Source organism: Salmo salar, chromosome 07, assembly GCF_965601325.2.
Source record: "Salmo salar chromosome 07, fSalSal1, whole genome shotgun sequence".
Lineage (NCBI taxonomy): Eukaryota > Metazoa > Chordata > Actinopteri > Salmoniformes > Salmonidae > Salmo > Salmo salar.
In genome coordinates this window covers 60,560,027-60,577,836 of record NC_138297.1, presented here as the reverse complement: position 1 = coordinate 60,577,836, position 17,810 = coordinate 60,560,027, and the positions used below count along the sequence as shown (strand labels likewise).

The 17,810-nt window shown below is 40.6% G+C and overlaps 1 protein-coding gene across 2 annotated transcripts; it reads right to left on the bottom strand.

Annotated features, from left to right (window-relative positions):
• Positions 1–1,226: 1,226 nt before the first annotated feature.
• On the bottom strand, positions 1,227–17,520 carry LOC106604887 (cytidine monophosphate-N-acetylneuraminic acid hydroxylase). 2 transcript variants are annotated; one of them, XR_006770680.2, is made up of 15 exons: positions 17,173–17,520; positions 14,566–14,792; positions 14,240–14,331; positions 12,866–12,975; positions 11,828–12,018; positions 11,093–11,173; positions 10,907–10,973; positions 10,722–10,803; positions 9,679–9,816; positions 9,255–9,390; positions 8,970–9,110; positions 8,465–8,639; positions 7,331–7,447; positions 2,115–2,286; positions 1,227–1,738 (listed from the first exon to the last, which is right to left on the bottom strand). XR_006770680.2 is itself a non-coding variant. In XM_045722300.1 (15 exons), exons 2-15 carry the CDS (start codon positions 14,769–14,771, stop codon positions 1,597–1,599), a joined length of 1,794 nt encoding a protein of 597 aa, XP_045578256.1. In that variant the 5' UTR covers positions 14,772–14,792; positions 17,173–17,519; the 3' UTR covers positions 1,227–1,596. The 2 variants fall into 2 exon arrangements, 1 of the variants encoding a protein (XP_045578256.1); XM_045722300.1 differs by having other exon boundaries at positions 2,171–2,286; positions 17,173–17,519.
• Between the last annotated feature and the right edge of the window lie 290 nt (positions 17,521–17,810).

The following is a 17,810-nucleotide window of genomic DNA, read 5'->3' as shown; positions in this document are numbered from 1 at the left end:
AAATGGTTTTAGTGGATGATTGTTTTTTCAATTGGTTTTTATTTGATTTTTTGATTTTTATAAAAGGATGAATTGTTCCTTTTTTATTATTGATTGAATGTTGTAAATATGTGTTTTTTCATAATAAAAGATACAAAAAAAATGTGTAACGATGCTTCGTGGGTGACTGTTGTTGATGTGTGTAACCTGGTTCAAGCCCAGGTTGGGGCGAGGAGAGGGACGGAAGCTGTACTGTTACGTGTGTGTGCGTGACTTCAGCAAGGCTGTGGTTTTCTGAACTTCTCCTATTGAGTCAGTTCTGTGAACTTCTCATCACTCTTCAGGCACACAGTAACTCTGGGTAGCTTTGTCACAGTATCTTACATTTCTATCAATCAATGCAACAGATAAAGTATTTGTTTTTAAAAATAATTTCTGGAGGACTAAGTTACTTTTGAGAAGCTATATATATTCCATGTATCGGGCCTTACTCATAACTTAGAATAACTAGATTTCTCCCAGAGGAACTTGGTTGTCAGGTACATTGAAATCACACATAACAGTTCATAACATTTAAAGTTGACAAATTCTAGTTGAGCCACAGTGTACAGCAGCCTAATACAATATACTTAATAACGGTACTTTCATAAATGACTAAGCTGACTTCTCTGACCAGCATCCCATTCACAGCCCTACTAGCCACAATCTAAAACTAGCTTTACCTTAACATTAACCAAACCCCTAACATTAACCCTAACGTTATCTTACGCTTAAAAAAAAAGATTTGGGTTATGAAAAAACAAAAACTAAATTGTGTTCAATTAATAGATATTGGACGAATAACAAATGCATTGTCAGCACACGTCCAAAATCACATAATACACATGATAAGGTTTACTAACATGTTCTACATGTTAGACATTTAGCAGACGCCATATCAGTTCTGTTATACACAGACATTATTTTAACAGTTTTGGAAACTTTAGAGTGTTTTCTATCCAATACTACCATGCATATGCATATCCTAGCTTCTGGGCCGGAGTAACAGGCAGTTTACTTTGGACACCTCAGTCATCCAAACTGCCGAATACTGCCCCCTAGAACCTAAGAAGTTAACCAAACCCTTAACCCTAACCTATTTTTTTTTTTTTATAAAAGAACACAATTATGTTCAAATAATAGATATTGGACAAATAACAAATGCATTGTCAACACACGTCCAAAATCACATAATAATACACATGATAATCAATGATACAAAGTTTATTCACATTTACATTCTACATGTTAGTCATTTAGCAGATGTTCTTATCCAGAGTGACATAGTAGTGAGTGCATATATTTTCCTACCTTTCGGTACTAGTCCCCTACATACAGACCTGCCAAACAACAATAGACGCTATGCTAATAGATTTCACCATTACATGAAAAAAATACAAAAAATGAACCGTAAATGAACCAATTTGGAAATTAAATATCGTCAGCCTCGTCCCTTTTTCCCTGTTTCAGTAGCACAGGGAGGTTGGTGGTGCCTACAGTGACAGGGAGAGCAGCCCTTCTTATTCATTATTGGATACACAAAGCTTGGTTCTGATGTGACAGTATAGCCTGCTTTTTCTAAGACAATGTAGAAGCAGAGCCACTTTCTGTTTGGATTCCCTGGGGTTCAGCAGACCTCTGGTGTGATGGCACCTGCTGCAGGAACAAGTCCCAGTCCGGCCCAGTGACTGGCAACTCTGTCTGGAAGTGGTTCCAGAACCTGGACAAATAACCAAGACAGGTACAATATTAGTGTCCCGACCCACCAGTTGAGAATCGTTGCTCTAGTGTACAGAAACGCAATACAATAGACTTCATAACGGTACGAGAGCTTACTGGTAGTGGTAGACGCCTGGGTCTGGTAAGTTAGGAAACGAGGGCTTACCGGTGGTGGTAGACGTTTGGTAAGGGAAGAAAGAAGCAAAGGAGGGAAGGTGAGGAGACGAGGGCTTACCGCTCGTGGTAGATGTCTTGTAAGGGAGGAAGGAAGGAAGCAAAGGAGGGAAGGTGAGGAGACGAGGGCTTACCGGTGGTGGTAGACGTCTGGTAAGGGAGTAAGGAAGCAAAGGAGGGAAGGTGAGGAGACGAGGGCTTACCGGTGGTGGTAGACATCTGGTAAGGGAGGAAGGAAGCAAAGGAGACGAGGGCTTACTGGTGGTGGTAGACGTCTGGCTCTCTGCTCAGACGGTTCTGGAAGCCAATATACAGGTTGTCCCAAAGAAGGCCGTTCTTCACCACGTGCCTCATGACTCCGATCCTGTTCTTGATCTTTACAGAAGAGAAAGTAGTACACTGTCTATCTCTCAGTCCAATCAAGTTACATGAAATGGAAAACAAAGAAATGATTCACTTGCAGATTAATGGCAGTTCCTTTAAAAGCATGTTGGCATTTAAGCAGGGCTACAGCATTTTTGACCCCGGGGCACCTACCACCAGCCAAACAGCTAACTTCTTGCATTTCAACACATTTTGCCATGGGGCAGAGAGAAAAATGTGCTGTTTTACAGTTAATTTAATTATATTCTACACATTTGGCTCTTATGAGAGAACATTTTGCCATGTTAAATCGAATTTCCTGCTATTCTACACATTTTGCCCTGTATGCCCGTTCGGTAATCCGTCCTTACACTTCGGCAGTAGTGAGAACTGAGCCATTAACAACTTTCTTCAACTGAAAACAGCTTGGCATCAGATTTGTATCTGCCAACCACAACACATTCGAACCCCTGAAGTTATGCATAGTAGCCTGCCATCTCCGTGTGTCTGTGCCTCGTACAGCATTCACCTCTTATGAGAATGACATGAGTCCAGAGAAACGTTATTCTTATGACAGATTTGTAACATGGTATGTTTCTGCCCCATAATGTTTGACCCCTAGAAGCAGTTGGATTTTTTATTGATCCTTCCCATAAGTGGATTGCAGTGTACAATGCCTTTAGAAAGTATTCACACCCTTTGACTTTTTCCACATTTTGTTGTGTTACAGCCTGAATTACAAATGGATTACATTTCATTTTTGTGTCACTGATCTACACACAATACCCCATAATGTCAAAGTGTAATTATGTTTTTAGAAATGTTTGCAAATTAATAAAAAATAATCAATCAATAAGTATTCAACCCCTTTGTTATGGCAAGCCTAAATAAGTTCAGGAGTAAAAATGTGCTTAACAAGTCACATAATAAGTTGTATTGACTCTGTGTGCAATAAGTGTTTAACATGATTATTTTAAATGATGACCCCATCTCTGTACCCCACACATATAATTAGCTGTAAGTTCCCTCAGTCGAACAGTGAATTTCAAGCACAGAGTCAACCACAAAGACCAGCGGACTAGCACCTATTGGTAGAGGGGGGGAGTAGACATTGAATATCCCTTTGAGCATAATGAAGTTATAATTACACTTTGAAAGCTGTATCAATACACAGTCATTACAAAGATAGAAGCGCCCTTCTTAAATCAGTTGCCAGAGAGGAAGGAAACCACTCAGATTTCCCCATGAGGCCAAAGGTGACTTTAAAAAACAGGCCGAATATACACTGGAGTTGCTTACCAAGACGACATTGAATGTTCCTGATTGGCCTGGTTAAAGTTTTAACTTAAATCAGCTTGAAAATCTATGGCATGGCTGTCTAGCAATAATAAACAATCAATTCGACAGCTTGACGAATTAAAAATAAATGGGCAAATATTGTACAATCCAGGTGCGCAAAGAGACTTACCCATGTACAGTGCCGTGAAGAAGTATTTGCCCCTTTCTGATTTTCTCTATTTTTGTTTCTGAGTGTTATCAGATCTTCAACCAAACCTAATATTAGATAAAGGGCACCTAAGTTTAGAAATGACAAAAAAATTATATTTATTTTATTTATTTAATTAACAAAGTTATGCAACACCTAATTCCCCTGAGGGAAAAAGTAATTGCCTCCTGACACTCAATAACTGGTTGTGCCACCTTTAGCTGCAATGACTGCAACCAAATTCTTCCTGTAGTTGTTGATCAGACTTACATCTCTGTGGAGGAATTTTGGCCCACTCTTGCATGCATAACTGCTTTAACTCAGCAACATTTGTGTGTTTTCAAGCATGAACTGCACGTTTCAAGTCCTGCTGCAACATTTCAATTGGGATTAGGGCTGGACTTTGACTAGGCCATTCCAAAACTTCAAATTTGTTGCTTTTTAGCCATTTTCATGTAGACTTGATTGTGTGTTTTGTATCATTGTCTTGCTGCATGAAACAGCTGCGCTTCAGCTCACAGATGGATGTCCTGACATTCTACTGTAGAATTCTGATACAGAGCAGAAATCATGGTTCCTTCTATTAAGGCAAGTCGTCCAGGTCCTGAGCCAGCAAAGCATCCCCAAACCAATACTGAAAGCACTGTACTTATCAAGCACTGCATTTAATCCAGCAACAATTATCTTCAACTGAAAACAGCTTTGCATCTGCCAACAACACATTCAAAGTCCTGAAGTTATGCATAGTAGCCTGTCATCTGTGTCTGTGCCTTGTACAGACTTCACCTCATGAGAATGACATGAGTCCAGGGAAAAGTTCTTATTTACATTTTACTAGACGCTCTTGTCCAGAGCGACTTACAGTAGCAATTAGGGTTACAGTGCATTCGGAAAGTATTCAGACACCTTGACTTTTTCCACATTTTGTTACGTTACAGCCTTATTCTAATATTGACAAAAAAACTAAAACAATACCCCATGATGACAAAGCAAAAACAGCTTTTTAGACATTTTTGTAAACATATATAAAAAAATTAAAAAATGTATGTCACATTTACATAAGTATTCAGACCCTTTGTTGAAGCACCTTTGGCAGCGATTACTGCCTTGAGTATTATACTACAAGCTTGGCACGCCTGTATTTGGGGAGTTTCTCCCATTCTTCTCTTGTCAGGTTGGATGGGGAGTGTTGCTGCACAGCTATTTCAGGTCTCTCCAGAGATGTTCGATCGGGTTCAAGTCCGGGCTCTGGCTGGGCCATTCAAGGACATTCAGAGACTTGTCCCAAAGCCAGGTTTCCTCCAGGCGTGACGCTTGGCATTCAAGCCAAAGAGTTCAATCTTGGTTTCATCAGACCAGAGAATGTTGTTTGTCATGATCTGAGAGTCCTTTAGGTGCCTCAGCTCTAGGAAGAGTCTTGCTGGTTGCAAATGTCTTCCATTTAAGAATGATGGAGGCCACTGTGTTCTAGGGGACCTTCAATGCTGCAGAAATGTTTTGGTACCCTTCTCCAGATCTGTGCCTCGACATAATCCTGTCTCGGAGCTCTACGCACAATTCCTTTGACCTCATGGCTTGGTTTTGCTTTGACATGCACTGACAACTGTGGGACCTTATATACTGCTTATATACTGCTATACTGCTAACCTACAAAGCATTACATGGGCTTGCTCCTACCTATCTTTCCGATTTGGTCCTGCCGTACATACCTACACGTACGCTACGGTCACAAGACGCAGGCCTCCTAATTGTCCCTAGAATTTCTAAGCAAACGGCTGGAGGTAGGGCTTTCTCCTATAGAGCTCCATTTTTATGGAATGGTCTGCCTACCAATGTGAGAGACGCAGACTCAGTCTCAACCTTTAAGTCTTTACTGAAGACTTATCTCTTCAGTAGGTCCTATGATTAAGTATAGTCTGGCCCAGGAGTGTGAAGGTGAACGGAAAGGCTGGAGCAACGAACCGCCCTTGCTGTCTCTGCCTTGCCGGTTCCCCTCTTTCCACTGGGATTCTCTGCCTCTAACCCTTTTACAGAGGCTGAGTCACTGGCCTACTGGTGTTCTTCCATGCCGTCCATGGGAGGGGTGCGTCACTTGAGTGGGTTGAGTCACTGACGTGGTCTTCCTGTCTGGGTTGGCGCCCCCCCCCCCCCCCCTTGGGTTGTGCCATGGCGGAGATCGTTGTGGGCTATACTCGGCCTTGTCTTAGGACGGTAAGTTGGTGGTTGGAGACATCCCTCTAGTGGTGTGGGGGCTGTGCTTTGGCAAAGTGGGTGGGGTTATATCCTGCCTGTTTGGCCCTGTCCGGGGGTATCATCGGATGGGGCCACAGTGTCTTCTGATCCCTCCTGTCTCAGCCTCCAGTATTTATGCTGCAGTAGTTTATGTGTCGGGGGGCTAGGGTCAGTCTGTTACATCTGGAGTATTTCTCTTGTCTTATCCGGTGACCTGTGTGTATTTAAATATGCTCTCTCTAATTCTCTCTTTCTATCTTTCTCTCGGAGGACCTGAGCCCTAGGACCATGCCTCAGGACTACCTGGTATGATGACTCCTTGCTGTCCCCAGTCCACCTGGCCGTGCTGCTGCTCCAGTTTCAACTGTTCTGCCTGCGGCTATGGAACCCTGACCTGTTCACCGGACGTGCTTGTTGCACCCTCGACAACTACTATGATTATTATTATTTGACCATGCTGGTCATTTATGAACATTTTAACATTTTAACATTTTGACCATGTTCTGTTATAATATCCACCCTGCACAGCCAGAAGAGGACTGGCCACCCCTCATAGCCTGGTTCCTCTCTAGGTTTCTTCCTAGGTTTTTGGCCTTTCTAGGGAGTTTTTCCTAGGGAGTTTTTCCTAGCCACCGTGCTTCTTTCACATGCTTTGCTTGCTGTTTGGGGTTTTAGGCTGGGTTTCTGTACAGCACTTTGAGAATATCAGCTGATGTACGAAGGGCTATATAAAAATAAATTTGATTTGATTTGAAATTTGATATAGACAGGTGTGTGCCTTTCCAAATCATGTCCAATCAATTGAATTTACCAAAGGTGGACTCCAATCAAGTTGTAGAAACATCTCAAGGATGATCAATGGAAACAGGATTCACCTGAGCTCAATTTTGAGTCTCATAGCAAGGGTCTGAATACTTGTGTAAAAAAGGCATTTTATAATTTCTTTACATTTGCAAAAAAAATTCTATTAACCTCTTTTCGCTTTGTCATTATGGGGTTTTGTGTAGACTGATGAGATTTTTTAAAATGTAATCAATTTTAGAATAAGGCTGTAACAAGGAAAAAGAAAAGGTCAAGGGGTCTGAATACTTTCTGAATGCACTGTAAGTGCCTTGCTCAAGGGAACAAATTATTTTTCACATAGTAAGCTCAGGGATTTCAACCAGCAACCTTTCGGTAACTGGCCCAGTGCTCTTAACTGTTAGGCTACCTGCCACCCTTATGACAGATTTGTAACATGCTATGTTCCTGCTCCACAATGTTTGTTTTGATCCTTCTCAAGTGGAGTGCAGTGTACTTAATAATATATAGGTGAGCAGGTGTTGTAGCCATGCTCACCTCCTCATAAGGGTGCTCTCTAGTGGGCCTCTGAGTAGGGAAGGAGAGATCCATGAAGTCCACTAGATAGTTGTAGCCATTGTCTATCGGAATGAAGTCCTCATCTGTCTCAATGACCTTAAATACATATTACAAACAACAGTTAGGCAATGTTTAGTTGGAATTCAAACAATTTGGATTATTCACTGACCTGTAGTTATGATAAATACCAGATAACTAGAATATGAATAACCAGAATAAATATACAGGAGCTAAAGAATTACCAGAGTCTATAGAATTACCAGAGTCTAAAAAGAATGTAGCATAAGCATGAGAAGAATTGGAAAAGATGTCTTCTAATTTTAACCCTCGAACCCACCAGATTTGGGTTAAAAATGTATTTTTATTTTTCAAAATGATTGAACTTGCCTGGCACAATGGAACCAAGGGTCATAGTCCCTAAAGTGTCAACCCTGTCCATCTGGCAATCCAAGCAGCCAAAATCAGCTGCTCCAAGGGCAGTTTCCTGGATATAGATTAAGCCTAGTCCTGGCCCCCCCCCCAAAAAAAATTAAAATAAAAAACATTTTAAAATGTCTTTATTTTTAAATCGACAGATTCTCCATTGAGCGTTTAATTTGTTTAAATTCAGGAATAGGCTTAGTCTGTGTCCGTGGGAGCGTCCGTACATGTTTTAAACATTTCAGAGATCTACAGAGAGAGGAAGTGAATGGAAGGGGTCGCGTTCAGTCGGTACAAAACCGAGAAACGTTTTAAAATGGATATCGTCTACTGATAGATTGTCCAATAATAACTATAATTTTCCTTGCATGTTTTTACTGCCTACTGAATGCGAGTCAGGAGTAACCAGGAGTGTATTCTTAAATTGCAGACTGTTGCAAAAAGTTAGGTCTAGACCGTTTAGTCCAAACGGAAAACATTTTGCAATGAAAACGAGAGTTTCTATTGGACAAATTCAGGCTTCCGTTTGGTTCCAAGAGTAAACGGTAATTGGTTCCTGTTGAAAAACATTTTGCAACAGACCAACTGTTTGCAACAGTCAACAACTAATGAATCCACCCCAGGAGTCAGCTTGTAGATGTGCAGTAGTGCACTAAGAGCTGTGAGGACTTTTATATGGACTACAATATTTACCCGGACAACTAGATCGTAGTTTTTAAACCCTGCCCAGATGTAATAAAATTGGATCCAGCTTTTATGTTTAAATATCTCAGCGGTGATGGCCCTGTTCAGTTCATCCACGTACAAATCAAAGTCCCAACTGTCCTTATAGATGTTTGTCCCGGACGGAGGGTCGGTGATGGCTTTCCTGTGGTTATAGTCAAGTCATACATGATTAAAAGTGCATTTTACCTGGGTAACAACATTAAAAATGAATGAAATAATGTAGGAAAAAACAATGTAGAAAGAGAACATAAAGGTAGACAATGTAGGGAAGTGGGGTAATAAAGGTAGACAATGTAGGGAAGTGGGGTAATAAAGGTAGACAATGTAGGGAAGTGGGGTAATAAAGGTATTGACAACAGAGGGAAACATCAACCATCAAAATGTGATTGATGATTGTTGGCATTTCTATGGAGTATGGACTGATATGACAGACATGGACACACACGATTTGCTGATTGATGAGCAATCCTACCGGCTGGGGCTCATCAGAGCCAGGGCCAGATCGAGCACAGCGCCTGGCTTGGGTGTCCATGTTGTTATGCCTGGAGCGCTCTTCTTGATCAGGGCATTGAGCTGCTCCGCGTTGTTTTTCGTGTTAGTTTCCTTAATGTACCTTTCAGGTAATGTATGTCAGTTGTCAATGTCAAGTAGGGATGCATATTATACTGAGTGACTGAAATTGAAGCAATAAGAGGGGTCAAAACCTACCTGAACCTAGAACGGAATTTGTACACAAAGAGTAAAAGTTTCGTAATACCTGTCTGAGGGATGTGCTTCGACAAAGTAACCGGCAAACGGGCAGTAGATCTTGGGCTGCAAGGACTTTACCAGCTGGGCCTTGTAGTTCATGAGCTTCTTCCTTTCATTCTTGATGAAATCGGCTTTCCAGCTCTCTGCAGGGAGAAAGCGACACTAGTCAATGAGTGAATCTCAGTTGTGTTTCCTTGATTCCTCGCTTCCTCTCCCCTTGCCTCCTCCTCAAAATGCATTGGAGGAGAACATCCGAGGGAAGGAACCTCATATCTGTTCCGATGTGCTTTGAGGAGGAGATAAGGAGGGAGGAAATACAATTGAGATTCACTCCATGTGCAGGAAATAGCAAGGGAAACCCAAGGGAGCAATTCATTTCTCTGTTATTTGTCTGGCTGTACACTTGGACGCTGTATACCTGCCCACCTCACCTGTGTATTTTCCTCCACTGAAGGTCATGGGGAAGCCAGACGCCCCCCCAGCAAAGTCACTCATCATCAGGTCTACATTGTGGGGCAGTCGGCCGTAGTTTGGCCTGGTGCAGTCCACCGTGTTGAGGATCATATGACCTGAGTGGGACAACCAGGATCAGATGCACCCGTCAAATGAGATAAGGTATGCTTACCAGGTGGCACCGGCAGATACTTTTTATTACTGATCTGACAATGACCTGAATCTGACAGGATGTGCATGTTCAATAAAACAATGAGGCTTAATTATCCTGATGGAACCCATCTTTATATGGATGTATAATCTGTAGGTGGATAAAGTGGGATGAAAGTCAGAATGTGTGACCTGCTTGTGATTGTACACTGACTGTACAAAACGTTAGGAACACATGCTCTTTCCGTGAAATAGACTGACCAGGTGAATCCAGGTGAAGGCTATGATCACTTATTGATGTCACTTGTTAAAGTCACTTCAATCAGTGTAGATGAAGGGAAGGAGACAGGTTAAAGAAGGATTTTTAAACCTTCAGACATGGATTGTGTATGTGTGCCATTCAGAGGGGGAATGGGCAAGACAAAATATTTAAGTGCCTTTGAAGGGGGTATGGTAGTAGGTACCAGGCACACCGGTTTGAGTGTGTCAAGAACTGCAGCCCTGCTGGGTTTTTCATGCTCAACAGTTTCCCGTGTGTATCAAGAATGGATCAACACCCAAAATAAATCCATCCAACTTGACACAACTGTGGGAAGCATTGGAGTCAACATGGGCCAGCATAGCATCCCTGTGGAACGCTTTCGATACCTTGTAGAGTCCATGCCAATAGAGTCCAATTGAGGTTGTTCTGATGGCAAAGGAGGGTGCAACTCAATATTAGGAAGGTGTTCCAAATGTTTCGTACACCCGGCGTATATACCACTTAGCAGACCCTTTTATGAAAAAAGTGACTTCCAGTGACTGCAGGAATTGAACCCAGGACTCTGGTGAAGCTAGCACCATGTGCTCTTTCAAAGGACATGAAGACTACCTTTATATTCAACAATGATACAGGTGTCCATTTCGGGGTGCACTTCATCCTTCAGAATCATGAATCTGAGGTGCTCATCAATCTGACGGAGATAACAACAGGAGAAGGGCATTAAAGAAGAGCCTTTTGACAGAGGTTCCTGTATCGTATAAACTGTTCATACAAAGTGAGCTGTTTATGCTTACGTTTTGCCAAATGCCAAAGGGAACTATGTTGATATTTGTCAGCTGCACCTGACTTTTCTCCAGCATCCTGTAACATGATTCAAACGAGGACAGCATAAACCCACAAAGTTGACACCCTCATTTGTTTTATGGTTGTAAAACCATGTTAATGTGTGACATATTTATATAGATATAGATAACCCTTACCAGAACACTGGCCTTGATGTGTCGCCAACATAAATAGGAACATCCGGTCTCGTCGCAGAGAGGGATTTTAAGGTTGGGTAGCTGAAAATTGATTTTTCAGGAATTATCTTAAAACTTCCTGTCTTTCTGTATGCTCATCCTCATGAGAAAAATGTCTGCTTACTTCCATAATTAGGGTCCCACTTTAAACTAAGTACAACTTATAATGGCTTAATATAGCTTACATAAATGCTTCACATATCATCTATAAATCTCATACTCTATAAATGGTGTATAAACATACATAGTTTATACACCATTTATACACCACCCTTTATATACCATTTATAGAATATGACACACGCTTATAGATTATCTGTGAAGCATTTGTGTAGTGCTTAAGAAACTTCATGCATGCTATATAACGCCTTTATACTTAGTTTAAAGTGGGACCAAAATTACAAATACATTGAAATCAGTGGTGGCTTGTGGGTGGAGATTGCGGAGGACGGGCTCAATGTAATGGTTGTGTTTGATACTTTCAATCAATTCCCTTCCAGTTTCACTGAGCCCATCCTTCTATATCAATCCATTTCATTCTACCATACTCCATTCAGGTACCATCTCTACATACCTGTACCATCCTCCATACCTGTACCATCCACCATACAGGTACCATCTCTACATACCTGTACCATACAGGTACCATCTCTATATACCTGTACCATACTCCATACAGGCACCATCTCTACATACCTGAGGTGGTCAGAGTGCATGTGGCTGATGTAGATGAGGTCGGCCATGCACAGCCTCTCCATGGAGTCAGCAGGGGGCTCGTGGAGCAGCCACCAGCCCCTGGCGAAGGCCGGACCCGTCAGCCAGGGGTCGAATATCATCTTCTTCCCCCCTAGCTGGAGCTCCATGCATGCATGGGTGAGGTAGGTCACCTGGAGGAACATGAAGGTCGAGTTTGGAGTGGAGAATCTTGTCGCCCGACGTGCTATCATTTTAGATTTGCGTGCGGCGCGGTTGACCATCAATCACACCGATTTAAATAGCCTGTCGGCCATATGGGAAAGACTCAGAGGTGTCGGAGTTGGGAATGTCGTTTCTGTGTCTCTGGAATTTAAATGAACACATAGGGGAGATGGTCAAAAGTCATCTGTGACCAACTGTCGCTCAGAGTCCCAGCAATGTGTCCTGCACTGTTGTTGGGCATGGCTGTGATTGGAGGTCTATCCCGATACGTCATCTACAATCTTGGATGGCGGTTGGTGAAAGCTTTCAACCTTTGCCCATCTCCCTTATGGGCAAAGGTTGAAAGGCTTAAGTTTGGCACTGCAGCCTTTCAGGTGAGAACACACCCTCAGATCTCACATTATTAAAGTGGTGATGAGATCAAAGATGAGTCAAAGATTTTGTAGACACACAACTCTCGGTTATCATTTTAAGGCTAATATTTGATTCACTCCGGGTAATTACTAACTAGCCTTGAATCATAGCTAGTGTTTGTGTTCTTGTCACACATTTGTGACTAAACAACATGGGAATGTGTTCCAGATTAGTTTCAACCAGCCTGGTGAAGACATCTTTTTCATGACGAGACCAAGATCACAACCAGATCAAGACATATTTTTCTGACCATAACAAAACATCTTTATACAACCAGTATCCATCCTGACCATGACGTCATGTAAGATGTCATAATGTAATTGCAATCAGTTTTGCCCACTGGGAAAGGCCTCAGATCTCTCCAGCCGTGGGTGTGTGGTGTGTGTGATGCGCTGTACTCACAGTCACCTCTCCCTCCTGCAGTTCCTGTGGATCCTGGGGGTCTGCCAACCAGGGGTCCCAGACGATCACCTCCACGAGCTGAAGACCACCCTCGTCTGTCATCACGACGTCTGCATTAGCAAAATCAAGCCAAAGTCAAAACTCTTCCGATGAGTAATCAAATTAATTACTTCTATTTGACTATCTTAATGTACATATAGACACATTAAACATCTGACTTATTATTTACACTGTGTTCCTCATGTCATTTTTAGACGGCCAAAGGAATGGACAGCTGGAGCTGGGCACTCAACCAACAGGACGCTGAACAGCTTCTACCTCCAAGTCATAAGACTGCTAAATAGTTAGTTAGCCAATAGCGACCCGGACTATCTGCATTGACCCTTTTTGGACTAACTCTTTTGACTCATCACTCTCCATCCAGTTCTCTGCTGCCAATGACTGGAACGAACTACAATAATCTCTGAAACTGGAAACACTTATCTCCCTCACTAGCTTTAAGCACCAGCTGTCAGAGCAGCTCACAGATCACTGCACCTGTACATAGCCCATCTATAATTTAGCCCAAACAACTACCTCTTCCCTTACTGTATTTATTTATTTATTTATTTTGCTCCTTTGCACCCCATTATTTCTACTTTGCACTTTCTTCCACTACAAATCTACCAGTCCAGTGTTTTACTTGCTATATTGTATTTACTTCACCACCATGGCCTTTTTTGCCTTTACCTCCCTTATCTCACCTCATTTGCTCACATTGTATATAGACTTATTTTGTACTGTATTGTTGACTGTATGTTTGTTTTACTCCATGTGTAACTCTGTGTTGTTGTATGTGTCGAACTGCTTTGCTTTATCTTGGCCAGGTCGCAATTGTAAATGAGAACTTGTTCTCAACTATAAAGGTGAAATAAAATAAATATATAAAACATACGCTGCTGTTACTGTTTATTATCTATCCTGTTGCCTTGTCACTTTATCTCACCTATATGAACATATCTACCTCAATTACCTCATACCCCTGCACATCTACTCGGTACTGGTACCGCGTGTAACGTTACATAGCCAAGTTATCGTTACTCATTGTTTATTTATTCCTTCTGTTATTATTTCTCTATTATTTCCATTTTTTCTCTCTGCATTGTTGGGAAGGCCCGTAAGTAAGCATTTCACTGTTAGTCTACATCTGTTGTTTACGAAGCATGTGACATAACATTTGATGATCAGTATCACACAATGTGTACAAATATACACAAGTTGTCAGAGAACACAAAAGATTAGACATACCCTTACATATGACCTAAAATGGCAAATAGATTAATTCAAAAGCCATTCAATAACCTTTCAGGTTGAGGAAATGGCAGCTCAACTTACCCAGCTCATCCTGTGTGAAGCTGTCGGGAGGGTTCACATACTGCATAGTTGAGACGTTCAGCTTCCAGTAGTGTTTTGTACATCGGACCGTCCTGTATCAGAAAAACCTTTAAGTCCCATTGAATAGATATGTTATATCTAAGCCTCGGTATTAAAGAGGAAGTTCATGATTTTACCATGTTGATGTTAGATGGTTCCTCAGCCTGAAAGTAGTCTATGGGCCAGGAGAAACTGTAATCCATGGTTCGGTATTCTCTAAACAGCCACTACAAACTCCAGCTATCTTTAGTTGTAGAGTCCTGAACTTCCCCTTTAAGTCTACTTACCTTCCATCTAAGTCCTCTATGTCTTTGATGAACAGGCCTCCTTGGTGTTTGCATTGGTTCTTGCAGGCCTTCAGCTCTCCATTTTCTTTGTATATGATGTAGCACTTGCCATCATCTGGGCTCTTCTTAAAGTTGATGCCATCTTTGAGTGAGAACACCGCCTCAGAGTTCAGGGACAGCACTGTCTTTGAAGACTGGGCTGTCATTTGAGTGGTTAAATTGAAGTGCTGATGAGAAAAGTAGAGGAGTATACGTGGATGGTACTCGTAAGAAGAATTTACAGGTGAACAAAACAGAAGTAATAGATAAAGGCAACAAAAAAATCTATCCAGTTTATTACAAGTTGCAACAGGGAGATACTTCCAGCACAGAACCAGAGAAAATGTCTGGCCTTATATCCTAATCAGCAGACAACTGTTCTGTAAACATCAGCCCACGAGGCTTGTGGGAAGTCCAAACAAGTAAGTGACATTGCTACAGAATCACAGTGTTCAGACAATACAATAATAATCAGTGTGTCCTCGGTCCTTGTATCTCCAGTCTGGCATCAAACACTATCAACAGATATAAGTTTATTCCATAATATACAGCATCGAGGCTAGTGACCATCAACCCGAGTATCCCAAACAAAACACTGGAAATCGTGTATTACAGAAAGGGGAAATATATGAATATAAGTAAACACTTTGCTTGACACCTAGTGTCATAACACATTATGACACGGTCATAACCATGTCATACTATGTCATAACAGCTGACATAACCAGTCATAATATGCTCATAACACTGTTACATATGTTTAGACTTGTTGTGACATATAATACGATATTTTATGGGTGGTTATGACACATAAGAGTTTCAAAACCCACAAAACCTACCACTCAAGGCAAAACATTCCATTACACCATAGCCTACATGTCCATAGTATTTTTTTTAAAATTGACCATATTAAATTATCATTGTAATTGCGCACAAAATGATGTCAGACATGCACTTACCCCAATGCTCTGTTGCTGATGACTGGGGTGAATGCATTTTACATTTACATTTTAGTCATTTAGCAGACGCTCTTATCCAGAGCGACTTACAGTAGTGAATGCATACATTTCATACATTATTTTTCTGTGCAAGAGCAGAAGCAGGACAAGACATCCTCTTTTTGACAGATGACTGATATAAGGGCATGTACGTGATAGGCCTATCTGGCTTATATGATTATGATGGTCATAATTCTTTATGACAGTGTCATAAAGTGTATTTTCTACAAGTTGTTTAAAATATGATAGAGAGAGAAAGAGCAAGAGACCTGAACCTACATTTTAGACAATAGCACAGATTGAAAGAACCAAACATTATACCGTTATATTTACATGTTCATGGTTAGTTCAAATGACTAATATCTAGATTCAAACAAATGTCAGTTCCTCTTAGAGTACAGTAACACTTTGGGAACTAAATATTACATTGCAATGTATGGAATTATCAGGAGCTGACCTGGGTACAAATACATGCATATTTAGATTTGAAATACTTATTTTATGTGTGAATGTGAGAATTATGTGGTCAAAATCCGCTACCTCTTTTAACATTTCCTACAAATAGCCTACTATCTGAAAACTATTTTCAAATATTGTTTCCAAACACATTCTTCCAAATACCCTAGGAACAAACAGAAAGTGGGTTCAAATGCATAGAGTATTTAAATATTTTTATATTTAAATATTTTCAAATGCAGAAAAATGCTTTCCAAGTGTATTTCCAAACACATTCCAATATTCAACTACTTGTATTTAAGTAAATACTTCAAAATGTCTTTGAAAGTTATTGAAATACCCCAAATTTGAACATGGGTCTGATTAGGAGACTATTTTTTTGGTTGTAAGAGCAATCATCCTCAATTCATCTTTTTTTTTTATTTCAGCTCATATGACTGAAATTCATCCAAAGTTAACTTGTAAACTTGAAATGCAATTATCAGTTTAAGCAAACCATTTCTTTCAGGACTTGACAAATAAAACAATGTAGAGTTGAAGATGATATTTGGTATGGTCAATGATATCCGGGATCCTTGGGATGTCCCTACCCTAAATCCTAACCATAACCCCCAACCTTAACCTCGACCCTATTCCTTAACCTGAACTTCTATGGGGTAGGGAAATTGTAATGATCCCGGATAACACATAAATATTTGGTGTACAGCACACCGATACCGGCAGAAAGTGGTAAATATGATTCAAGGACAAATAAGTAAAGCACAAAATAATGTTTTTCAGTCAATTTTGTTTTACATTCATCTTTTGAACTGTCATTGTAATTCGATGTAATTCTTCTGCATTTTAATCTTTGTAGAGTTCAGAGCTTATTTTATGTAAACTACCATAAGCAAAATATATAAATTAGCTAAATGTTTTAATGCTATTAAGTGCTATCCTCTGGGAATACAATGTACATCTCACTGTATATCTTTGTAGCGAAATAAATGAAATTCAATATAATGTATTTATCTGTTAAACAACTTTTGCCTGTCACCTTTAAACAATGTACATTTCTTAATAGTCACAACATAGCAAATATTAAGAGAGAATCATAAATAATAAAGAGCATTACCTTGTGCAGACTGTCATGTTGACTTGACACTTTAGAATTTGAAGTTTAGACCCAGATGAGTCTTTCTTTGTGCAATTGCATTGATCCGTGAACGAATTGTTGATGAGAGGGTGATGAGAGGGTGTGCCTCTAAACTATGGAAGGCCAAGAATTTCCAATTGTCTTGCCCGGAACTCGTCTTAACACTTGTAATTATCATTTTTCACTTGCTTTTTTCATGTGTCAAATGTCATTTTTTGTACACAAGATTTTTTCACCTATCCAGTGTGTGTTTACAGGCGATTTGAACACTTGTTATGGGCAATTTTACATGCGTTCATTACACCTGTTCAATGTGCATTTACAGGTGATTAGAACGCTGGTTATGTATGAAACGCCGATTGGGTCTTAAAGCACATGGTCAAAACGCAATCTTTTTAATGCTAAGCGTGTAAAGTAAGCAGGTGCAGGTGCTTAAGTTAACGCCTAAACGCGTCAAATAATCACGTGCAAATGTGTTTGCCGGCGGTCCAACATGTGCTAAATAAACGTCTGCAATCGGTCCTGCACACATCCAATTAACGCCTACATCTGCTAAATATACACTTACACACGCTAACTTAACACATTCTTTAAAATGTTAATTTTACTAGCCAATT